The following is a 26,458-nucleotide window of genomic DNA, read 5'->3' on the forward strand; positions in this document are numbered from 1 at the left end:
GGTTTGGGGCCTGCCGGTAAAATAGAACAGAGCAAGAAGCTGTGCTGCCTCTGCTGAGGCAGAACATGGTGCTGAGCCTTTGTGACGGCGACTGTCACTGGTCGGCACTCACCACGTTCACTTCATTCCGTCTTCATCCTCTTAGACTCATAGGCACAATGCGGAGTGGGTGGCAGAAGCAGCCCCACCATGCCAGTGAGGAAACTGAGGCCCAGAGAGATGCGTTGCTAGGCAGATCTTGGGGCTGGGCAGGGCAGGGCCTGGATCGTGCAGGCGTTTTGGCTCAGAACCTCTGTGTCAGTGGCGCTGAGCCCAGATGCAAGTGGAGAAACAGGGCCTGTCCTGGTGAGTATGAAGTAATTCTACCCACATCGATGGGCCAGATTCTTCTCTTCAGGAAGCACATCTCATTACCCTCCCCATCCCCACTTGTCTGGCCTTAATCAACATCCCCAGTTGATCCCGCCTTTCGCTTTTGTAGAAGCTGAGCTGAAGAGCCATTCCCAAGGTGTTCAGAGGTTTTGAGGATCTTGCAATAAAGGACAGTGAATTATATAGTGACAAAATTGTTCACTTGCTAATTCTTTTTCATGTCTTCTGATGAGATTAAGGGGAAAGTTTGTGCTAGTCTTTAACTCTACCCCATCACTCCATGATCTCCTTCTTTTCCCCAAAAGAACAGGGGCAACAGTCCCTGGCTGTGCTTGAACAACTGTTGCTTTTAGTATAATCATCTTTTCACAGTTAATTTTGATACACGGCAAATGATTTAGGGTAGGGATATGAAGTGCCTTTAAAAGATACATATGGGACTTCCCAGTGATTAAGACTCCAAACTTCCATTGCCAGGGGTGTGGGGTTGATCCCTGATCGAGGAACTAAGATCCTACATGCCATGTTGTTATTGTTGTTCAGTTGCTTAGTCACGTCCAACTCTTTGTGACACCATGGACTGCAGCACACCAGGCTTCCCTGGAGTTTGCACAAGCTCATGTCCATTGAATTGGTGATGCCATCCAACCGTCTCATCCTCTATTGTCCCCTTCTCCTCCTGCCTTCAATCTTTCCCAGCATCAGGGTCTTTTCCATTGAGTCAGATTTTCTCATCAGGTGGCCAAAGTATTGGAGCTTCGGCTTCAGCATCAGTTCTTCCAATGAATATTCAGGGTTGATTTCCTTTAGGATTGACTGGTTTGATTTCCTTGCTGTCCAAGGGACTCTCAAGAGTCTTCTCCAACACCACAGTTCAAAAGCATCAATTCTTTGATGCTCAGCCTTCTTTATGGTCCAACTCTCACATCCATACACACCTACTGGAAAAACCATAGCTTTGACTACACGGATCTTTGCTGGCAAAGTGATCTCTCTTCTTTCTAGCATACTGCCTAAGTTTGTCATAGCTTTTCTTCCGAGGAGCAATCGTCTTTTAATTTCATGGCTGCAGTTACCACCCACTATGATTTTGGAGCCCAAGAAATAAAAATCTGTCACTGTTTCCTTTGTTTCCTCATCTATTTGCCATGAAGTGATGGGACAAGATGCTATGATCTTAGTTTTTTGAATGTTGAGTTTTAAGCCAGCTTTTTCCTGTTCTTCTTTCACTGTAATCAAGAGGCTCTTTAGTTCCTCTTCATTCTTTGCCATTAGGGTGGTGTTATCTGTATATCTGAGGTTGTTGATATTTCTCCCAGCAATCTATGGCAACAAAAAAATTTAAAAAAACACAAGACATTTATTTATGTAAAAAAGCAAGTAATTTAAATTAGTAGCTAATAGCACAGGTAACATACATATATGGCAAGAATTGTGAAACATGTGCTGAGAAAGGTGGATTTGGGGAAACACTGGCCAAGGGGAAAGCTTAGAGTTCATTAGAATCTTGAAACCAGAAGATGAAAATCAGGAATTGTTTGACCATCTGACCTTTTAGGGTCATTGTCTCAGCCCAGGATGAGCCTGGCCTGGGCTCTCAAGCTGCTGGTTGGAGACCCCTTCAGAGCATGAAATTCCTGCCAGGTGGACTCTGGAAAGACAGATTCCCTCCCAGTATCAATACCACAGATATTGGGATTTTGTTTGGTTTTGGTAATGGTTTTCAATATCTTTGAAATGCCCCCATCAGAAAGGGTAAGGATGAAAAGTGAATTTTTGTTCCAAGTCAAAAGGCTGTGTCTTGAGTGAATGCAGTCAGGAAGATAATTAGAAGTGGAAATTGGATTGCCCAGCATAAGGCATAAGGGCTCACTCTAGGTGGACCCCTGGGGACTGGATGCTGTGGTTGTTCCTGTTGGAGTCTAATGGCCCCTTTCCTGAGGTTAGAAGCAGCCTGGGGTTGAGACCTCTCTTCCAGCCTTGGAGTAACTATATTTGAAGGGGCTTTTTCATGGGACCAGTCTAGGGTGACTTTGTTTGCCTGCCAAGCTTGCTGCTGGTACTTTAAAGTACTTAAACTTTATAGGGCCAAGTCCTTATTAAATAGACTACTGCTAAGGTGGGGAGAAATATCAATAACCTCAGATATGCAGATGACACCACCCTTATGGCAGAAAGTGAAGAGGAACTAAAAAGCCTCTTGATGAAAGTGAAAGAGGAGACTGAAAAAGTTGGCTTAAAGCTCAACATTCAGAAAACAAAGATCAGGGCATCCGCTCCCATCACTTCATGGGAAATAGTTGGGGAAACAGTGGAAACAGTGTCAGACTTTAAGTTTTTGGGCTCCAAATCACTGCAGATGGTGACTGCAGCCATGAAATTAAAAGACGCTTACTCCTTGGAAGGAAAGTTATGACCAACCTAGATAGCATATTCAAAAGCAGAGACATTACTTTGCCAACTAAGGTCCGTCTAGTCAAGGCTATGGTTTTTCCTGTGGTCATGTATGGATGTGAGAGTTGGACTGTGAAAAAGGCTGAGCAAGGAAGAATTGATGCTTTTGAACTGTGGTGTTGGAGAAGACTCTTGAGAGTCCCTTGGATTGCAAGGAGATCCAACCAGTCCATTCTGAAGGAGATCAGCCCTGGGATTTCCTTGGAAGGAATGATGCTAAAGCTGAAACTCCAGTACTTTGGCCACCTCATGCGAAGAGTTGACTCGTTGGAAAAGACTGATGCTGGGAAGGATTGGGGGCAGGAGGAGAAGGGGACGACAGAGGATGAGATGGCTGGATGGCATCACTGACTCGATGGATGTGAGTCTGAGTGAACTCCGGGAGCTGGTGATGGACAGGGAGGCCTGGCGTGTTACAATTCATGGGGTCGCAAAGAGTTGGACATGACTGAGCAACTGAACTGAACTGAACTGAAGGTGGGGTGAGCTTGCAGCTTCTGGTTAGCCATTCAGTGTGATTCCCACAGTAGGCTGTTGCTGTGTGGATGGGCTCTGGGCTTGGCTAATCCTTGTAGGACCTAAGACCTGGATGACAATGGATACTCTGCACTGACTGATGCTATTACCAGACCCGATTTAGGTTCTCTTACCTGCTCACACCAAAGCCAATCCACCAACAGCGGGGTGTGGTGAAACAAAGTTCAATGTTTTCTGCAGGGCATCAACCAAAGAGAATAGACAGCCGATGCCCCAAAGACCTGAATTCCCTGATGGCTTTGGGGAAGGACTTTTAAAGGCAGTGTGAGGGAGGGTGTGTGATCAACTTGTGCAGAGGCATCTCAGATTGGTTGGCATCAAGGTTAAGTTGAAAACATCATCAGCTTTCTAGTTTCAACCAGTCTAGAATCTCTGTTCTTGTGGTCAGCAGTTTTCATCTGGTTGCGGTCTTCTTCCTGTAGAAACAATTCAGAAATGTGTGTCAGGCTTTTATCCGTATCTTTCAGCGAACTGGGAGTTTAGTGTTTCTGCTATGTGGCAGATTTATAGTCTAAGTTGTTACCAGTTTCTTGGCCCAATAGCTATTCTTTGTTTCTGCATGTTCACATTTCCTAATCATTAACTCTTGAGCCAGCCTTCGAGACTCAGGGGAGTCCTGGAAGATTTAACATAAGCTTTCTGAAAGGACAGGGACATAGGGGTTTGTACAGGCACCAGATCCTCCTTCCTAACAGCCCAGACTTTGCACACAGAGGCTGGGTGCTAGTTTCTAGTGACCATCGGAGAGACCTGGTCAAGGTTACATGATTTGGCTATAAAGATCTCAGACCTGAGACTTTCAGATTTTTTCCTGGCATCAGCAGCCACTACTAGCAACCTAGAATGAGCTTGTCTGGTCATGACTGGACATCCTCTTTGGCCCTTTTACTCCCTCCTTCTGTGTGGATATAATCTCCCCTTTTAGGATTGTGTTTCTGAAGATGTTCCAGAGCCATGCTGCCCACCCTCTATCTTCTACCTGCATTTCTTAAAGAGGCTTCAAATCTCTTTAAAAAAAAACTTCTTAAAGTACAAGGGGTCATTTAAAAAAAGGAAAGTACCACAAGATTGCTGGTTAAGAAATAAAAATATTCTTGTTTCAAAAGCCCACTGACACTACTCCTGTGATCTGTTGCTCATAACAAGCTTTTCTTCCCACCAGGAGACATCTGTATGGATTGTTTCATTACAACGCCACGATGCTTGGACTTGAATCGCTTCCAGATCCCACAGATACCTGGGAAATTATAGAGACCATAGGTAAAGGCACCTATGGCAAGGTCTACAAGGTGACTAATAAGAGAGATGGGAGCCTGGCCGCGGTAAAAATTCTAGATCCAATCAGTGTAAGTACCCACAATATAGGGTTTCATGCACACTGAGTTTTCAACTTCCTTCTTGATTCTGGGGGTGATTTTCTAGAGATACTGAAACCTGGCATGATATCACAAAATGAGTTATGACTCCCTGGCCCTCCTGAATGAAGTGACGTGAAGTGAAGTTGCTCAGTCGTGTCTGACTCTTTGCAACCCCAGGGACTGTAGCCTACCAGGATTCTCCGTTCATGGGATTTTCCAGGCAAGAATACTGGAATGGGTTGCCATTTCCTTCTCCAGGGAATCTTCCCAACCCAGGGATTGAACCTGGGTCTCCCGCATTATAGGCAGACACTTTACTGTCTGAGCCACCAGGGAAGTCCAGCCCATCTGAATGAAGGGACTTCATCTGGGGTCAAAAGTTCCTTTGCTTTTCTCTTTTGTCCATTTTACTATTGTTTTGGTTTTAGTCCCCAGGGCTCTTCAACAGTTATTCTCTTGTTAAGTGATGTTTTGGGTTTACACAGTCTGGTCTCTCTGTAAGTTACAAAGTGGCCCAGACTTGTGGTGTTCAGTCATCTTAGCCTGGCATCCATAATTCAGAGCACTGAACACTGAGCTTACAATGCTGTCCACTGTTTAGTACAGTGAGGTTATAAGTGTTGTATCCTGGTTGGATCCCTTTGCACTACTTCTCTTTAATTGCTTTGAAAATTCAGACATTTTTAAATTTTAAAAAGATATTTATGATATTATTATTAAAGATATATAATGAAGACATTTTACTGATTAACAACTAGGAGGCTTTAGTTGGTATCTACATGTTCATTGTTTTCAGGATATGGTAATGATGACATAAAAAATGCAGACTAAATATGCTTTATTAAGGGGTTGCCTGATCATGGCATCAGTTCTGTACCCTACCTCACACATTATACTGAATTCAGCATGCATTTTTCCCCCTATATAGGATATGGATGAAGAGATTGAGGCAGAATACAACATTTTGCAGTTTCTCCCGAATCATCCCAATGTTGTAAAGTTTTACGGAATGTTTTACAAAGCGGATCACTGTGTGGGAGGACAGCTGTGGCTGGTCCTGGAGGTAAGAGGCTCCCGCTGGGTGACCATCGATTCAGACAGAGCAGGGGTGAGCAGACTCGTTATTGCCTAAATAGTATAAGATGCACATTTAGGGGAAATGATCTCTCCTGCATACACAGGTACCTTACCAGATGTGGTATTCTCTACATTCTTACAGGTAGGCTGTGTGCTGAAAATGTGCATGTTTCTCTGCTTCTGAGGTTTTAACAATCTTTTTTTCTAATACAATGAATATAAAAATACAGTTGGAAAAGGTTATTTTCTACTCCAGGCTGGGAAAATTTCACAGAAAACATGTTCCAACTGATTGCAGCTCATTTTCAAAAGTTGTTAACCCAAGGTTTACTTGCTTGCCAAATTTGAATCAGCCCATTCATGGCCTTTAATCCTCATCTCAGGTTGGATTTCCTGAAAATAAACTCTGACAGTTGTGTATGGAAGGTTATTGGAGAGTTCCTCTTTTGGGGGCTAGACCTGGACGGAAGGTGGGATTGGACAAGAGAGATAGGAAACATCAGTGTAGGTGCAACAGAGGCCTCAGCCCATCCTCAGGGAGAAGAAGACCTGGGATGCTCTTATAGGGTCGTCCTGTATTTTATCTTTGCATCAACCAATCACTGGGTGCATGCCACCCTGGGTGGGCATGTGGCCTTGGGGGAGGAAGTTTCCTGTAGCTAGGCACAATTCCTGGTGAGAGTTGCCTCTGAGACTTGGAAGCAGGGAGCAGCTGATATTCCTGGCCACATCTGCTTTGAAGAGACAGTCTGAAGCCAGCATCACTGTATCCTCTATAGTCTTGCCCTTCTTTCTCCCTTGTTAATGAATGTGTGTAACTGGGTGCAAAAGAGTCCATTCCCTGCAAATACAGTTCGTCCGTGGGACTAACATGGCAACAACGCAGTGACAGCATGTGAAGTCAGTATATTAGGACAGGTCTGTTGTATTGCCTCGTGCTCACGAGGCCCACCCTCATCTGTCCTAGACTCCACCCCTCTGAACCAGTGTCCATGCCTGAGGTCACACGTGTGATCCAGGAGCGTGGGGACAGGTGTGAAAGCTTTAAGAGAGAAGCAACAAAGGGGAGGTCAGTCCTGGATTCACTGTCTGGGGTCTTTTGTTGAAAACCTCCCATCTGGCTCTGGGAGGGCCTGGTCATGAGACAATATATACTGGATGCCGTAGCAACCATGTATGAGAAATTCATTTGTTGTATTCAGATGGGATAATCTGCAAGGAACATTTCTGTCACACTAGTTGCGCTCTTCAGAATATAAAGATGTAAGGGATTTTGGTTTTTAGAAATCATCTTTTTCTGTTTAGTTGATTGGTTATGTCACATAGCATGTTCTCATAGTATCATCTTTTGGATTTTATTATCCCCCACTGCTTCCCTGGGAATATTACAGATTTTATCCTGTGTACAAAGCTCTAGAATATTAATAACATTAATTTTTAAATGCTTATTCTCGTGCAATATGGAAAGTAATATTTCTAGGGTCTCTGAAATAATAATTTCTAGTGTCTCTAGGGTTATATTCTTCTTAAACTCTGTAAGACCTCAATGTTTTAAACTTGATTATCATTTAATAAGTACAGTGACCAAGAAGTCTTAGTTTCTTTTCATTTTACCCTGACTTAAAAAGATTCTGTATTCAGATATAGAAAACTGGACCTTCCAGGGGTTTTCCAGAGCCTGAAAAGGGACTGTCCCCCCCTCCATTTGACGAGTGGGTAGGTAGGCTGCTCAGACCTGCCACCACCTGGAGAATAAGTGCTCTTCCCCATGAGGAGTGACTGAATGTTAGCCCCTCAGGCACAGCTGAGGCAGCCGGAAGGGGCTGCACCTGGCCTTGAAAGATGAGAAGGAGCTCAGAACTGTGAACTGGATCTTGTGCAAATACTCCCCCGCGGACTGTCGCTTGCTTTTTCTGGGTGACTAAGCACAGATAATGAGGTTGCCCTGGCACAATGAATTATTCATGCCTCAGCAATACAGTATGCAGATATTATACCTTTTGTGGGTTCTGTTGGTCCATGCCCAAGCTGATGGCACGGGGAACCAGACATCCTCAGTCTTTTCTGTCTAGGAATGGGCCATCCATGCCAGGCTCCTGGGTTAGCTGTGTCCAGTGCCTCCAGTACGCTTATAGACACAGATTCCTGGACTCCTAGAGCTGGCAGGGACCTTGGTCTTCCTTCAGGTCACTCTCCTAGTGTTCACTTGAGGAATAGAGACCCAGAGAAGGAGTGGCATGCCTACCGTCCCATAACCAGTTATATGGCAGAACTAGAGAAGGATTGCACTTTGCTTTTCTCCCATTCTGTGTTGCTGCTGCCCATGATGCTGTCTGTCAGGTCCGGGAAATAGACTTTGGATCTCTGGTTGAAATGGCAGCAGTTCCTGATTATACACACACACACACACACACACACACACCCTCCGCTGGAAGATAATGACAGTCCACACAGTGCCTTGACCATGCTGCGCCGCCTATAGCTTTTTAATGAGTGCTTTAGGAAACTTGCATAATAAAATTATGGTCTGTTTAATATTGCTCCCTTCATCCTGTATATTGAGATTAAATTTATATTGCCTTTGCTCTTTCCTTGCTGAATATGATGAAAGGAACCGTGAGAAGCTATTCCGCAGAGCAATTCTTGAGGATAGAAAACTGTTATTAATAACCCTCCTAAATCACCACAACTCTGAAAACAAGAGCAAATAAAAATGTCATTTCTGAAATTAAGTACTAATTGTTACCAGAAAGCAAACCAAAGCTTTCCTCAGTGACAGACAACTGCTATAGGAGAAAGATATGGAGACAAACATACATAATAATCTTTTGGATAATTTGTGAATAAGTTTTATCCTAGTTAATGTTAAATTCAGAAAATCTACAAGTTGTATTATCTCTCACCTAAATGAAACATAATAAGAAATTAGACCTTTAAGAAAAGCTCCATATTCAGACAAAATGCCTAGTATTTGCTAAGACATGAAATATATTTTTTTCTGTTTTCCTTTGGTATAAAACTTTCCACTGGTAAATACTATTTCTGCTCAAATAATATGTTCAACTTAAAAGAAATAGTTGAGCGTTTAGAGTGCTAGTGACAATGTAAACTAAAAAAATACTCCTTATATTTTAAAACCAAATAAAAGAATTATTTTAAACCTGTTTTTCCTCTCAAAGATCTATGTGTAAGTTCAGTATCTAAGCCAAAGTGGGGGGAAATGATACCTCTGTTCAGATTTTGCATTTATTTATTTAAGGCCCTAGAAAGTCCAGTCTAAGCCCCATTATATTGCAAGTTACCACCTTAAAGCATTTCCACCCATTGATATTGTGGCATGAGTCAAGGTTATCATGTTAATAAGTCAGGGTCATAGTGGAACCCTGATGGTCTGAACCATGTTTTGATTGGCCAGAGATGGTTAGAAAGCCCTGGAGCACAGAACACTGACTCCAATGACAGTTTCTGGCTGGATTCTAGAATGAGAGTCATTGGAGTGCCTGGGGGTCAGAAGGAAAGTACAGAACATTTGGGAGTGGAGAAGGCAAGAACTTGGAAATGCAGCTGAGTTGCACCCTATATTCATGTGCTATCTTTATTCAGCAAAAACAAGAGGGCCTAAGAAGCTGAAGTGTTGGAGTGATTCTGCCTACCCAACGAATCTACAATGTGCTCTGGAGAGAGGCTGAAATAGGAGGTGGGGGTCTTGGGGCCCTCCTGCCTCTCGTGGTGTGAGCATCTTCCTCCCAGCCCACCCTGACTGGAACTCCATGGTTTCAAGTGACATTGTTTTCATTCTTGTAGGGGCAAGACAGTGACTTCACTTTGTATCAGTAAAAAACACATGTCTCCCAATGCTGTGGAGGAAAACTATGTTGCTTGGCCTTCCTGAGAGGTGGACATTGTCTAACATGGTGCTCCCTAAGGCATCTTCAAGAGTAATTTTGATAATCCTCGCCTTTTGCTTTATGCCCTCTGTAGAACCTAACACCCTTGAAAGATCAAATCCACTGAACCAAAAAGCACTGAAAAGAAATTCCTCCTATTTCTGTCCTCTTAGGGCAAATCAACATGCCAGTACAGGATCTACTTGAAGGTTAGAGTTTCAACTAGAATAAAGGTCTGGTGATTGTGTTGCATGGGTCATTCTTTAATAATGTAGAGGAAAGTTGATGGCTTATGGAGCAAGGAACATTTTATTGCTTGAAATTACGACCATCTTAGCAAACGCACATACTGTGATTGAATCAATATTCAACGATGTTTTGGAAAATAGATGTGGAATGTAAATGATTTTTCTGTTTTTCTTGGTTTGGAGCGAAACGCTCATTAAATTCAACATGCATCCAGCTGCCACATTTCCTGAATGCTGAGGGCATAGGGAGGAACGCAGGGATGCAGACCTACCTCTGTATTTGAGTCTGATGGCTGGCAGCGTGGGCGGGAATAAAAGGCTGCAGGTGCCAACCCTCAGGGGTGGGTGAAGTAGGAAGCTTGGCTGCCTCCTTACAGCTTTAAGAGGATTATATTATTTGATGCATTTAAATATAGTTCCCTTGTCATGCTTTTAAAGTGTTCAGTCCATTTCACTGAATATTTACTCTGATTAGACAATTGTCAGTGTGTACCTGCTTTCCATTTTTATATCCAAGTACCCTAAGTCCTTTCCCTGTAACCCACAGGCTGCCCTTTAAAACCTTGCTAGTGGGCTTATCAGCTTCACAGGACTGCTTCCTCTAAAGGTACCCTGAGCAGTTTAATTATATGTTTCTTTGAGCCACAAGAAATCAGACAGCTCTTAAACTCTGACATTTAGCGAACAAAAGGCACCAACTGAGTCAGATTCTATTGTTGTTCTTAAATCTACAGCTGAGTTTTGATCCTGCTGACAAAATGGCTGCTTTTAATCCATCCGTAGGTTCTAGAGCTATAAAGAAAGTTTGTAAGTTGGCTACCCATCTAAAATGCCACCAAATAGGCTCTTGTTCCAGAAATGGCCAGATTGAAAGTAGGGCAGGAGAGAGACTAAAATGAGGTTTCAGGGGAAAATTCCAGGGTTGAGTTAGCTTGGATCATCACCCAGTATTTAATTTAAATGTTCTCTGGGTAGAATTTTAATAGTGCACTTGCAATTCAATAAAGCGTGTGCCTGCCTGAGATGGAAGCCAGACTGAGAAGTGGTTCTGATGAAGGTGTGGCAGTGCTTTGCGTGTCTATTACTGCTTTGGCTTTAGAGGATCAAAGAACTTTATTGATATTCTCACAAGATCCCTAGACTCTGTCTCTTAACTTTCTCTATCCAACTGGTCAAAAATTCGTGTCAATGCTATCTTATAAAAGCACCACCCCCCAACACCCACTCTGTATCTGTCCCTGATTCTTTGTCCTCAGGACTCTTGACTTACTGACCTTGCTTCTCTTGATTGCTTCAATATCTCCTGACAGGTGTCTAGCTCCCTTTGTCTTCCTGTTCTGTCCACCCTCCAATCTGCTACCAAGGTCTTTCTAGAAATCTGAACAGACCTCCTGTCTAAAACCTGTTGCTAGCTTACCACTCCTATCCAATGGTATACTATGGTATCGTAATTCATGTGCATTAAGTCCACACACTTTGGCAGGGCACGCCTGCATTCCCTGTTCCCCTTTCTACTTCTCCATCTCTCTGTGCTAGGTTCTGTCCCTTTGTCCCAACAGAGGCAGAGTACGTAGAATTCAGACACACAGACAGAGACACACACACGCACGTAGATGGACCGGCAAATAGAAACACTCCTACCCATTTCATTCTTTTGTGCTCCCTTCCTTGCACACGGTGTCCCTTTTCCAAGGACTCTCTTCTTCTTGTTCACCTGCCATAAGCTCGTTTGTCCTTCAGATTCATTGTATGTGTTACATCCTCCAGGAAGAGCAGACTGTTCCCTCTCTACCCTGGCATGGCAGAGGTCACCCTTCCCTCTTCAGTGCCACCATATCCCTGGGTATACTCCACTTCCACCTGCCACTCATTACTCACGTGTCCATTTCTGGTGTTGAGCTCTTTGAGTGCAGGGACAGTGTTCATGATTGAGTGACACAAACTGGACAGTTACAAATGACTGAGAACCAAAAGGTCACTTTCTTTTCAATAGCTAAACCTAACATTGTTCTTGAGCCCCCAGCCTGCCTAGAGGAAATAGTTGATTTGAACTCATCCTGTTAAACGTAGTCAGCTGAGTACTTCTTTGGAAAGGGACAAGTTTGGGGAATTTGTTTCCCATTTTCACAATCCAGCTCAAAGCTTAGTCACTTGGATAAGGACTTAGCTTTTAAATGGTTTTCTTTTTCCCTGTTTCTGTCCTTCTCTGGGGTGACATTTCAATCTGAATACAGCAGATGCTCATGGCATCTGATACGTATGGCAATGAGACCACACTCCAACCGTGTGATGACCCTGAGTCCTCCTACTGTCTGCCTTTGGTATCTCCCTGTGTCTTAGGTCCCTGATACTCCTTATCATGGGGTCTTCCCTGTCTCTCCTTTTCATTCAAACTGTAGCCTTGACCTTGTTGCCAGTGCAGCATCAAGTTCTAAATCTCTTGCAAGTCATGAGCAGGCTGTTGTTATTGTTCAGTCCCTAAGTCACGTTCGACTATTTGCAGCCCCATGAACTGCAGCATGCCAGGCTTCCCTGTCCTTCACTGTCTTTTGGAATTTGTTCAAACTCATGTCCATTGAGTCAGTGGTGCCATCCAAACATCTCATCCTCTGTCACTCCCTTCTCCTCTTGCCCTCAATCTTTCCCAACATCAGGATCTTTTGCAATGAGTAGGCTCTTCACATCAGGTGGCCAAGGTATTGGAGTTTCAGCATTAGTCCTCCTGATGAATATTCAGGGTTGATTTTCTTTAGGATTGACTGGTTTGGTCTCCTTGCTGTCCAAGGGACTCTCAAGAGTCTTCTCCAACACCACAGTTCAAAGGCATCGATTCTTTGGTGCTCAGCCTTTTTTATGGTCCAACTCTCACATCCATACATGACTACTGGAAAATCCATGGCTTTGACTATACTGACCTTTGTTGGCAAAGTAATGTCTCTGCTTTTTAATACACTGTCTAGGTTTGTCATTGCTTTTCTTCCAAGGAACAAACATATTTTAATTTCATGGCTGCAGTCACCATCCACAGTGATTTTGGAGCCCAAGAAAATGTCACGGTTTCCATTGTTTCCCCACCTATTTGCCATGACATGATGGGACCAGATGCCATGATCTTAGTTTTTTGAATGCTGAGTTTTAAGCCAGCTTTTTCACTCTCCTCTTTAACCTTTATCAAGAGGCTCTTAAATTCCTCTTCGCTTTCAGCCATTAAAGTGGTATCATCTGCATATCCGAAGTTGTTGATATTTCTCCCAGCAATCTTGATTCCAGCTTGTGCTTCATCCAGCCTGACATTCGCATGATGTATTCTGCATAGAAGTTAAATAAGCAGGTGACAATATACAGCCTTGATGTACTCCTTTCTCAATTTGGAACCAGTCCGTTGTTCCATGTCTGGTTCTAACTGTTGCTTCTTGTCCTGCATACAGCCTTCTCAGGAGGCAGGTCAGGTGTAGGGACAGTTAGAATCCCAGGCTTGGTGGATCTTGTACAGCACGGACACTGCTTTGTTGGCATGAGGCTCCTGTGAGGAGGTCTCCCTGCACATTTCTGAATAAAAGAGGTTCATATGAAGTAGTTTCATCATCATTATTCCTTTATACAACTCCCACTTCCAAAAAGGAGCATCCCCACCCTAATCTTACTCTCTCAAGCTCTCCAAGCTCTATGCCATCAGCCTCGGAAGGACTTTTTTTTGTGGGTCCAAAACATCCCTTCTGTCATGTTCTGCATTCTTACATGATCATCATTTGACTCTATGTTCAGTTTTCCTGTTTTTGTTCCCTTGAAATGTAAAATCTAATTGGAGGAGTCCTGAGAAAATTGTTTTATGTTTATTGAAAGTTTAGCTTTTAAGATTCTTCTATGAATCATGACACTGAAAATGCATTCACTGTTCAAGAGAATATTAGATTGAACATTGAATGTTATGTGCCCTTCAGGGTTATGTTAAGACATAGTTGAAATAAAAAGAATGTGGAATCCTTTGGAAGAAATTATGCTGGTACTCAATATTATGGTCATGAGAAGTGTTGGTGTTGATTTAGCAAGTTACACCAAACATTGGTGGAGAGAGGATTCTGAGGACACTTATAAAATCCCAGACCACTATAGCCTTCAGTGCATTTCACTGTTCAGGATTCAGTGTTCAAGGATTCAGGAGGGAATCCTTTCTGAGAGATAGTGATTTATCATAGTTTTATTAAAGATTCCTAATTCTATACTGGGGCTTCCCAGGTGGCACTAGTGGTAAAGAAACTGCCTGCCACTGCAGAAGATGCAGGAGATGAGGTTTTGGTCCCTGGGTTGGGAAGATCACATAGAGGAGGCATGGCAACTGACTCCAATGTTCTTGCCTTCAGAATCCCATGGACAGAGGAGCCTGGCGGGCTGCAGTCCATGGAGTCGTAAAGAGTCAGAAGCAACTCAGCCCCCACAAACAATTCTATATTGGATTTTTAGTTGAATAGTGTTTGTGAGCAACTTACATGGTAAAAACATGGGCAGATTCAGCTTAAGTTTTTTAAAACATGGGCAGATTCAGATAAGTTTCAGCTTATCTTGATTCTTAATGTGTGGGCAAGGTATCTGCCATGTATGTAGCAAGAAGAGATACATTCATCAAACAAAAACATTTCCTCACCATTTATTAAAACCTTGCAAATGTTTGTAATTAGAGTCAAATAGATCTTAATGTACTATTCCCTTGATAAAGAGTGTCTTCTTTTAGGAAAGGTGCTAATCTGTGCTCCCTCAGATTGCCTTGCTTACAAAAAGCCAGTTGACTCAAGCAGCCACAACCGGGGACGCCCACTGTTCACTAGTTAACTCTTTCTCAAATTACACACAAAGTGCCAGGAGGAAACCTAGGTCTCTAAATCAGGGTCTTGACTTTATATGGACAAGGATGGCTCTGCACATCTGACAAAAGCTGTGAATTTTCTCAGCAGGAAAGTACAAGATGAATATACAACATGCTGCCTACAGTTTCAAGGTATATACAAGCCCTGCTCAAACCACTTAAGAACCCTTGATTTAAAATGGCATATAGCACACCCAAACCTACACATTGCCTTCTGCATTTAGTCAAAATTATCCTTGAAAACCCTTAAGTTGCTGTGAAAAAATAATATGCCTAGTTTATGTATCTAAAATCTCGGTATATTCTATAACAGAGAGCAAATATGAAAGCTGTACTTTTAGAATGTTTTTAATTACAGGGGAAAAAAAGAGCATAAAGTTGCTGAGCTTCTAAAGTTGAATATGAAAAGGTTAAATGAACATATGATGCGGCTCCATTCCATAAATCTGACATGCAGTAGCAACTCTAGAAAGAGCTGCTGGTTGGGCGTCTGGTGTCTGCAGTGCCAGCACTGGAGACAAGATTTGAAATAAAATTTATCCCCTCCCAAGAATCAAGGGCATTCATCTTGACTTTGTCTTTCCTTCAAACTGCATGTGTGTGTGTGTGTGTGTTTAAACAGACAGTATTCATGTAAAATTTCCAATAACAACTCACCATGATTATTATATGCATTCTCTTTTTAATGTCTAAATAATGTCTTGTGCTTTGCTATTTAACTTGAGAAAGAAGTCAACTTTTTTGGACTTGTATTTTCAATCATAAGTCATCACCTTGAATAAATATACGCAAACACATACACACAGAGAACTAGATTTGTGCAATGGAAATGTGAAGTTTCATTGTTCCAACCTAGAGTTTTGTGATTTGCAAATTTACTACTTGAGGTCAGTAATTGGTGGGCTTTTCCTAATGTCTTTTTTCTTTTCTTTTTGTATGTATGCTCCTGCTGTCTCTCTCCCCGGCACCTCCTCTTGCAGCTGTGTAATGGGGGCTCAGTCACCGAGCTTGTCAAAAGTCTACTTAGGTGCAACCAGCGGTTGGACGAAGCAGTGATCTCATACATCTTATATGGGGCCCTCTTGGTAAGGACGTCCTTCAAGGTGGGGTCGAGGGGGCAGTTTGTCATTGGTTGGCTCCCCACAGCATACTAACAAGGGGAAACTGCTCTATAATATGCAAGGTGTATTAACAGCAGGGAGGTGTAGCCTAATATGGACTTTGATTAGATTTTAATAGTAGGGTAATTGTTTAAAACTAACCGTTGCAAATTTTCCTTTTCTCTTTCCTGTTGTTTGGTGGTGATGGGACTCCATGAAGGGCCTTCAGCATTTGCACAATAACCGAATCATCCACCGTGATGTCAAGGGGAATAACATTCTTCTGACAACAGAAGGAGGAGTTAAGCTCGTTGACTTTGGTAATGACGGCTTGTCGTTTGTTTTCTTGATGTGTGCAGTTTAGCCAAAGGCAGCCATTTATTGTGATCTCAGAAGACTGGGGCCTCTCTTCTACACCAAAGGCTGAGGGCCTTTCCAGTGACGCACAGGCTGGAGAGTCGGGGTGGGGAGCGGGGTTCACCAGATGGATCACCCTAGGAGATGCTGTTTGTTAATCTATTTTCAGCTTTAGAAGCAATTTTATTAAAGAGAGAATATGAAAGTGTTTCAAAAGAAAAATTTGATGGGAAAAACTTTGGTTTGTTGAGAAGGATTTCACAACTCAGGGCAATTGTCTATAATTTACATTTTGTCTATTATTCTTTTGCATATGAAATGAGAAAACCGTTTGGTCTTTTAAATGACTTTCTCTAGCCTCAGGCATACTAATTCCCTGTGAGCAGAAGGTAAAATACACCTTTGGGTCTGGAAACTAACATCCCTTTAAATTGTGATTATTGCTGCTACATGTGAGGCTGGTTGAACTGGAAACATTAACAAGAAATGGAAGGGTGAGAGGAAACAGAGTTATATCACCTAAGGCCAGAGAACTATTAATATCTCCTTACAACACTCCTTGTATTGAATCCAACAAACCATTTGATTTTCCTTTTTAAGTTTATCAAATGGTTTAATCTTCTAAATGAATTTAACAACAGTTAGTCCTTCAGCATGACTGCTATAAATAATGAGAAAACATTTACAGAAGCACTTTTTAAAATGTTCTTTTTCAGTGTCAGCATAGGAGGAGAAAAGATGATTTTGTATGTTCATTGCTTTATTGGTAAGAAAGAATTTAGTGTTAAAATGTATCAGTGAATCATTTGCTCAGAAGAAATTACTCAAAGATAAATGAAATTGCACTAAGTAATTGGTCTGTTTTTTAAAAAAGCAAAGAAAAGTTTTAGGGTGTTTAAATAGAGTTTAAAGAACCCTCTCTGGCTTCCTAATAAAGAGTAAATAATGCAAGCAGTTAGTGAAACTACCCTCAAAAAACAACCCATGGTAGTTGGCAAATCTATGCCTAATGTTCTTAAAGATATGTTCTTTGCTGATGAGCACATGTATCCAAGTTTTTTAGTTCTTATTGACAACATTAGTGGCAACTATTGTCATTGTCTTAAGGGCTGTGGTAGATTTCTGCTTGGTATAAAACAGTACCTTATATTTGTAAAATGCTTTCCATTTTACAAATGCTTTTCATTTTCAAAATTTATGTCATTTTCACAGTTGTTCCCTTACTTGAGGTTTAAGAGCTCTTTGTGTTAGGTGTAATGAGCAGTATTGTCCCCAGTTTAAAGGTGAGAAAACTGAGACTCATTGTGAGGTTGTCTGCTTGAGGTCTAATAGGAAAAGGCATAATTGCTATGGGAAACAGGGCTTCTGACTGCTAATCCAATTCACCTTTATATCTGTTGTGGCATAAAAAAGAGAACTGACCAAAGACTAAAACAAAGTACATGGGAATTATATTAAAATTCAAGTCCTCGACATTGAGCCCTAGATAATAATAGTCTTAGTCTATTTCTTTTTCCATTTGACAAGTGTATTTTTCTTGACAGGTTTCCAGCCTTCTAGGTAAGATAAAGCACTGAAAATTTTTTATGTCTACACTGATGTTCAATTATAGATAATACATGCCAATTTTCTTCCTCCATCAAATGAAGCACCATTTTTAGATATCACCTGAAATATTTTGGAAATATAGTAGGAAGGTATTTGGGGTTAATCCTAGTTCTCGATGCTTTCTTTTGATTCCAATTTTGCAGCAGTACGGATAGAAATATTCACTAGAAAAAAAAATATCCTAGTGATTTAGACAGAGTGATAAATGCTCATATCTACAGTGTTTGGCAAACTACAGCCTGTGAGTCAAGTCTGACCTGTGTCCCATTTTTGTTCACCCTATGAACTAAGAAGGATTTTTATATTTTTTAACAGTTGGGGAAAAAATCAAAAGAAGAGCATGATACGTGAAAATGATATGCATCCCTAAATAAATTTTTGCGAAAACACAACCACACTCATTTGCTTTTGTGTTATCTGAGCTGCTTTTGCAGAGTTGAGTAGTTGTGACAGGCCTTAAGCTCACAAAGTCTAAGATATTTGCTGTCTGACCCTCTATGGAAGAAGTTTGTCAGCCCTGGTCTAGCATCGTCTGCTCGCTGCTGAATTATGACACGCTTTTCTTGTAGGTGTCTCAGCTCAACTCACCAGTACACGTCTACGGAGAAACACATCTGTTGGCACCCCATTCTGGATGGCCCCTGAGGTGAGCAGAGGGCATCTATTTCTGTGTATTTGTTGAAAGCCTTGGTACTATGCCTTTTTTATGGGAAAGTCACACACTTCACAAAACTTTCAGCAAGAAGGAAATCCTTTATCCTCATTGAACTGTGGGAGTTCTGATTTGGTGGGTAAGAGTGATGACACTTAATCTCAGGACTAAGTGACAGAGGCCCATAGAATACCTTCAGTCAGTTAGAAAAAAGGCCTCCTCCAGAAGACACCATGTTCTCCAAGGGTCATGGCTTGGCAAGTTCATCCCACCATTGTGTAAATTAGCAGAGGTCACCTTCCCTGGATAGAGGCAGACCCAGTGACACATGGCTCAATGAAGAGACAGATTTCAGTTCCAGGTGGCCTTCAGAACAATATGCCATAGTCCTAGCTATTTTTTTTTTTAATACTGGATACATAACAACTTCTCTTGTGTGCTTTTTTTTATCTCTAGTGAAACCTGGGATTTGGGTCTAATTTTTAGTTCTGGCATCACCACAAAATCCTCTGTGAAATGACACATTTAAAAGTTTGCAGAATTTCCAGGCTAGATACCAACAGACCCTGAAGCACAGCTACAGCTTTGCTTGTCAGGTCAGCATTGAATTCCACAGCACTCCGGCCTGGGATCAAGCAAATGCCCTCTGTTAATAAGAGGACTTGTGTAGTCATCTCCTTAGAGATGGGGGGAAATGTATTATGAAAAACTACAAAGCCAGCAACATTAAAATTAACAGTTTTAATTTAATGAGACAAATGACATTGTTTTGTGAAACTTAGTTGTCCTTTGCAGTGTGAATCCATTTCAGAGCATGACAGCATGGATTACTTTGAGTTACTTTGTCATTCTTATTACTGCATACCGTGTGGTGATCCAGTTCTCCCATCGCTTTACTCTGTCTCAGCTGTGTGATCTCCTTGTTTAAATAGCATCTCCTTTGGCCTCTAACCGGCACATCTCTGTTGACTTGATGACAGCTTCATAATAAAAATAAATATGGGCATTGAAGTTTTGTAGCAAATGACCATCCAGATAATCTGGAACACGTTTTTTTTTACTGCAACTTCTCCCATTTCATTATTACATATAAAATTATCATTGAAACAAAAGTGAAAATGAAGTCACTCAGTCATGTCCAACTCTTCGTGACCCCATGGACTGCAGCCCACCAGGCTCCTCCATCCATGGGATTTTCCAGGCTAGAGTACTGGAGTGGGGTGCCATCGCCTTCTCCAACTGAAACAAAGGCAAACCATAAAAATTTTCATAGGGATCTCATGAACTCTACTTTGAGAAACACTATAGGACAAAGTCAACATTCCTTTGGATGAGGAATGAAGCCATTCACATTCAAGCCTCTCTGCTGTCCAACCTCATCTCAGGTTACTTTTCCCCAATTTACTTTTTTTTTAATGCCTCAGCAGTAGTGGAAAAACAAGTAATTCCCCAAATCTGTCCTTATATATCATTTCTTTAAACCTTTCTATATATTGTTACATCATCTGGAGTGGACTTCAGAGCTCTGCAACTTTCCTCCTCAATCTTCAGTTCAGTTCAGTTCAGTCACTCAGCTGTGTCCGACTCTTTGCGACCCCATGAGTTGCAGCACACCAGGCCTCCCTGTCCATCAGCAACTCCCAGAGTTCACCCAAACTCATGTCCATAGAGTCGGTGATGCCATCCAGCCATCTCATCCTCTGTCGTCCCCTTCTCCTCCTGCCCTCAATCTTTCCCAGCATCAGGGTCGTTTTAAATGAGTCAACTCTTTGCATGAGGTGGCCAAAGTATTGGAGTTTCAGCTTTAGCATCAGTCCTTCCAATGAACACCCAGGACTGATCTCCTTTAGGATGGACTGGTTGGATCTCCTTGCAGTCCAAGGGACTCTCAAGAGTCTTTTCCAACACTACAGTTCAAAAGCATCAATTCTTCAGTGCTCAGCTTTCTTCACAGTCCAACTCTCATATCCATACATGACCACTGGAAAAACCATAGCCTTGACTAGATGGACCTTTGTTGGCAAAGTAATGTCTCTGCCTCAATCTTCAAGTCTCTCTTAAATGCTATTCCCCTAGGAAACCATCCTTATCCTTGGCCAACAATGAGTCTCTTTTCCCTGAGTGTCCACTGCAGCCTTTACGCTCTCCATTAGCAAGATATGACCATTGTACTATAGTTATTGACAAGCAGGTCTTCTAACTGAACTCCAAACTCTAGCAGGGACTTGGGATGCTAGGTTCTCAGTGTAGTGCTTGGTATAGAGTAGGAGCTTAATGTGCATCTGTTGAATGGACGAATATATTGGTTAAAAAGGAAAAATCAAGGAGAAGATGAGTTTGGAGGGTAGACTGAGGAGGGCTTTATTACTATTGATATTCACACATTGCTTTGTTGATTTTGGTCGATTTACTGTTAAAGGAAAGCATAACTGAGGCCACTCAATTCTTATTTAGGGTGGCATAAGTCAGAAGATGGTATTCCCATTCCAGCCTTCAGCAAGTTGGTGTTCTCAGAACCACAGAACACAGAAAAGGGAAAGCTGCTCTTGGCTTTATACATTTCTCATGAAGTGTTTGTGACTTTTAGGTTTCAGCTGGGTTGAAGAAAATATGTGGAATGTTTCTACTAGGGGCAGTTTAGTGGCCCATGGTGAACTTCTGTTGCCCAGATTGCCTGGAACTGGTTCCCTTCTTATCAGGCAAAGGCTAGTGTTGCATCTTGCCTGCTGTAGTGGATAAATTGAGGAGCAGGCAGATTATGGTATGGAGACCTTGAGAGTGCCTCTCAGGAGCCAAGTGCCCAGTTCCTGAGTATGACTCAGAGGTTCTCTCAGAATGTGTGTTGCATCCAAGACACTTTGGGACCAGGCTGCAGCTCCTGGGACTGAGTCCTACACTGTCCTCACGTTTTTATTCCCCAGAGTCTTTCTGCTCCATGACTGCTACAAGAATGTCCATAGGAAGAATCTTACATTTGTCAGTTCCATTCAACAAACTTAAAAAAAATTATTTTATTGAAGTATAGTTGACTAACAATGTTGTATTAATTTCAGTAGTGATTCAATTATACACATATATATTCTTTTTCATATTCTTTTCTATTATGGTTTATTACAGGATATTGATTATAGCTTTCTGTGCTATACAGTAGGTCCTTGTTTTTTGTCTATTCTATATATAATAGTTTGCATGTTAACCCCAAACTCCCAGTCCATCCTCCCCTACCCACTCACCCCCTTGGCAACCCTAAGACTATTCTCTTTGTCTGTGATTCTGTTTCTGTTTGGGTGATAAGTTCATTAATATCATATTTTAGATTCCACATATTAGTGATATCATATGGTATTAGTCTTTCTCCTTCTGACTTACGTCACTTAATATAATAATCTGTGGTTCCATCCATGTTGCTGCAAATGACATTATTTCATTCTTTTTTTTTATGGCTGAGTAGTTTTCCTTTTGGGCTTCTCTGATTGTTCAGTTGTAAAGAATCCACTTGCAATGCAGGAGACCCCAATTCAATTCCTGGGTTGGGAAGATCCACTGGAGAAGGGATAGGTGACCCACTCCAGTATTCTTGGGCTTACCTTGTAGCTCAGCTGTAAAGAATCTGCCTGCAATACAGGAGATCTGGGTTTGATCCCTGAGTTGGGAAGATCCCCTGGAGAAGGGAAAGGCTACCCTCTCTAGTATTCTAGCCTGGAGAATTCCATGGACTGTATAGTCCATGGGGTCGCAAAGAGTCAGACAGGACTGAGCGACTTTCACTAGTGTTCCTTTCAACAAACTTATACTGTCCTTCTGTGAGGTCAGGGTTTGGGTCAAGAGGAGTCCTTGAAAGGATAATCAGTAATGGTTCAAATGGATATTGTCTTTATATGGTGGCCTGCATAGTATATTGACCTTAACATGCTTTCATTTCTGCTTATGTGAATAAGTGATATTTAGATTAAATATGGGAGAAGGCAATGGCAACCCACTCCAGTACTCTTGCCTGGAAAATCTTATGGGCGGAGGAGCCTGGTAGGCTGCAGTCCATGGGGTCGCTAAGAGACACGACTGAGCAAGTTCACTTTCACTTTTCACTTTCATGCATTGGAGAAGGAAATGGCAACCCACTCCAGTGTTCTTGCCTGGAGAATCCCAGGGACGGGAGCCTGCCGTTTATGAGGTTGCACTAAGTTAGAAGCGACTTAGCAGCAGCAGCAGATTAAATATGACAGCAATGCATGTAATGCCAGTGCCAGTGGAATAAAACGATTGCATGCCACAGTGCCTTTACTTTGAAAACACAGTTGAAAGATCCTTGATCCTATTTTATTTTGTATAATTTATTTAATTTTTGGCTGTGCTGGGCCTTCATTGCTGCTTGGGCTTTTCTCTAGTTGCAGTGAGCGGGAGTTACTCTCTAGCTGTATTGTGCAGGCTTCTCCTGTGGCGGCTTCTCTTGTTGTGAAGCACTGGTTCCAGGTCATGTGGGCTTCAGTAGTTGCAGCACGTGAGCTTAGCAGTTGTGGCTCCTGGGCTCTAGAGTAGTTGTGATGCATTGGCTTAGCTGCTGCTCAACATGTGGGATCTTCCCGGTTCAAGGATTGAACTTGTATCTCCAGCATTGGCAGGCAGATTCTTTACCAGCGGGTCACCAGGGAAGCCTCTATTTTATTTCTGAGAAATTGAACCAAATTATTTTTTTCCCTGTTGCATTTGCATTTTGATTTCACCAGCCTGAGTAACTCCAACATCTATAATAATTCAAATAGGCTATAGGCTTCAAACCAGGTAGCTGATGACATGTGACCAGACCACCGTCAAGGGTTGACTTTCAGTCCAAACAGCAGTTTACCAGGGCAGCTCGAAGCTGCACCATGAATCATCATATTCACAACACTCTCCACTTACTTTCTCTTGCCACCTCATGTAGACACTAGGAAGGCTGAAAGATGCTGAGTGAAAGTGGTACCAACTCAGCCATGTAGGAGAAGAAAAATCCCAGGGGGTGCCCTTAATATTATAGTACTTTGCAACAGTGCTACTGGGGAGTTATTGGCTGGCATAGTAAGAGTTATTCTAGAAGTCAATATCAATAGAATTTTTTCTTTTTTTTTTTTAAACAAACTGAGCATGTCAGTAGCATACTGTGACTCAGCAAGATGATTTTAAATGGGAAAGAAAGATGCTAGCATTAGAAACCAAGAGTCGGACACGACTGAGTGACTGAACTGAACTGAATCATATTGCATTCTCCCTGTGTATTCGCTTTCACGTGGCCATCATGTTATAAGGACACCAGTAATACTGGATTAGGGACCCATTCTGCTCCAGTATGACCTCACTTTAATCAATTACATCTGCAGCAACCCTATTTTCAAGTAATTTCACATTCTGAGGTCCTGGGAGCTAACACCTTAACGTATCTTTCTTGGAGGACACAATTCAACCTGTAACAACTCTCCAGAATACTTAGCACTCCTCCTCTGTAGTAAATAATTCAGATTTCTAAGGTAATCAGCCAGTCATTTTGAATCTACAGATCCTCATGTTACAGGTGCTAGGTTAGTTAGCTCAGCTTTGCCTGTCTGCACACATGCACACACACATGCACACACACACACACACACACACACCCTTCTTGCTCAGCCTTAGGTCTTTGAGGCAAACACAGTTCTTTGTGTATGTGCTAGAATGTACCAATGTTCTTCTGGATGTACTGCCTTCTCACATGGAGCCTCAACACCTTGAGGATTCTGTGCTATTCTACCTGCTCTCTGGTCAGGTATTTTGGGATTATTTCCGAGATGCTTGGTGTAGGTCACTTCCCTCAACCTAATTAACAGTGAGCCTCTGATCTCCCTCCTTGCCTGTGACTGTGGCTTGTCTCTTATATATATATGTATATATAAAACACCTGTAAAGGGAGAACTGCGTTAACTCACACGATCCTCCCTTTACCCATGTTTATTGCTTCTTTTCTCCATCACTGTCTCCTGACAGCCAGTTTCTTATAATAATATGAATAGTAACATCTCACATATGCATAGAACTTTTACAAATATTGTTTTTAAGCGCTTGCTACCTGTGAAGATGCCAGTTAGGCATGATGACATTGCTTTTATAGAGAAGGAATCTAAGGCTCTGCCAGGCTAAGTGCTCAGGAACACTGGGTGGGTAGGTGGGTAACTTGAGAAGGCAATGGCACCCCAGTCCAGTACTCTTGCCTGGAAAATCCCATGGACGGAGGAGCCTGGTAGGCTGTAGTCCATGGGGTCGTGAAGAGTCGGACACGACTGAGCAACTTCACTTTCACTTTTCACTTTCATGCATTGGAGAAGGAAATGGCAACCCACTCCAGTGTTCTTGCCTGGAGAATCCCAGGGACGGGGGAGCCTGGTGGGCTGCCGTCTATGGGGTCGCATAGAGTAGGACATGACTGAAGCGACTTAGCAGGTGGGTAACAGTAACTGGAATCTTTGGGTTGTGACTCAGTGAACTCAGGCACTTCCAATACAGCCCATGCCCACTGTCAGTATTGGATTGCTTGGCCAGTGTTTGCATTGAACATCTGCCAGATAATATCCTGGTTCATAGCAGAAAGGCACACAAGCCTGATTTATGTTTATGGTGATGGCAGGGGTATAGGACTAGTTGATCCTTAATCTACCTTTCCTACCATCACAGGTACTGAAGAATTAAACTGAGTATTTATAAATGATTGAAAACCAAAGAAAGTGACCAAGATCATCATTATTGTTTTTATTGAGGATATTTGTAGACTCTGTTAAAATAATGCCTTACAGTTAGCTGGGAAGCACGGGTGGGACCATGTTGATTGTTAAAATATTGAAATACTTTTGTCCTAGATGGGAGGTGGCTGCCATCCAGAACCTCTAGAGTACTCTTTGGCCACCAGAAGTGCCTGTCTCTTTCCCTGGACACCCAGATTTCCTAACAGCCCAGCATATCCAGGGGATAATGTCTAGGAAGAAGGGTGTCTTAAGAACCAGCTTCAGGGCCATGTGTAGCTGGTTGGCCGATAGTTTGAATATTTCACCTGCTCAGCAAGCATACAGCGGGAAGAACACTTGCAGTTACTGAGGCTCTACCCGTGAATGCACTGGGACTAGGATGGGTGCTTTTTTAGTATGTTGTTTTATTTCATTCTCACAATGGCCCTCTGGAGTAGATACTATTTTCTTCATTTTACCACTAAGGAAAATGAGGCTCAAAGAGGTGTAGGAGATATTGTGTCCAGATTCCCATATCTGGTAAGTACTGGAGCTCTTTGACTTTTCAGAGAGCATGGGAATCCAAGTGCCATTTTACAGGTGAGGAAACGAAGGCAGAGAGAAGATACTCTTTGAGCTAGTTCAGACCATATTTGACCCCAGAATTCAGGTGTCCTAGTCCACTGGCCTTGTGTTCTTCAGCTTCAGTGTTTTCATATGGGACGTATGGTGAGGAACGTGCGTGCTGAGCTGGCTCCTCTGTCAAAGCCGTGCAGAGACGGAGGGGTGGTAGAAGAACATTCTGAAACTGGAGTATGAGCCACATCATTTTAAAAGACTTACACGAAGGACCTATCACCTGTAATTTATAGGTTGAGTACACTTTTCCCTCTCACCAAGGAGAGAAGCAGCCTATAGATTAAGCGTCCAGTTTACGTGGTGTCTTCCTAAAACAGCCAAAGTCTGTTTCTGTATTAGAAAGCAGAATTGTGGATGAAATAAACATTTGCTTCTTTTTAGAAAATTTTTTTTTCATTTTTACTTCCATCTGCTGGTTGTTGCAAACAAGAGCTAATCAGCTGAGCAGAGAAACAGATGTGCTGTGACGGCTCCAAAAATGGATCTCTCTCTGCTTGGCAAAGGGTCGTTGACAGGGGATGGTTGCCATAACAACCAGCTTACACCAATGCAGAAATATCACAGGCTTTTTGCAACCACTCTTGCC

General features: G+C 42.3%; 1 protein-coding gene across 1 annotated transcript in view; it reads left to right on the plus strand.

The window, feature by feature from the left end:
- MYO3B (myosin IIIB) overlaps positions 1-26,458 on the plus strand; it is a gene marked incomplete at its 3' end in the record, with an annotated part of 319,055 nt that overhangs the window by 61,345 nt on the left and 231,252 nt on the right. Inside the window, exons 2-6 of the mRNA XM_010849415.1 lie at positions 4,526-4,709; positions 5,650-5,784; positions 15,775-15,879; positions 16,115-16,214; positions 18,429-18,505. Coding sequence (XP_010847717.1) covers positions 4,563-4,709; positions 5,650-5,784; positions 15,775-15,879; positions 16,115-16,214; positions 18,429-18,505 — 564 coding nt within the window. The remainder of the gene's footprint in view (positions 1-4,525; positions 4,710-5,649; positions 5,785-15,774; positions 15,880-16,114; positions 16,215-18,428; positions 18,506-26,458) is intronic.

This window comes from Bison bison, unplaced genomic scaffold (assembly GCF_000754665.1).
Source record: "Bison bison bison isolate TAMUID 2011002044 unplaced genomic scaffold, Bison_UMD1.0 scf7180017864282, whole genome shotgun sequence".
Classification (NCBI taxonomy): Eukaryota; Metazoa; Chordata; class Mammalia; order Artiodactyla; family Bovidae; genus Bison; species Bison bison.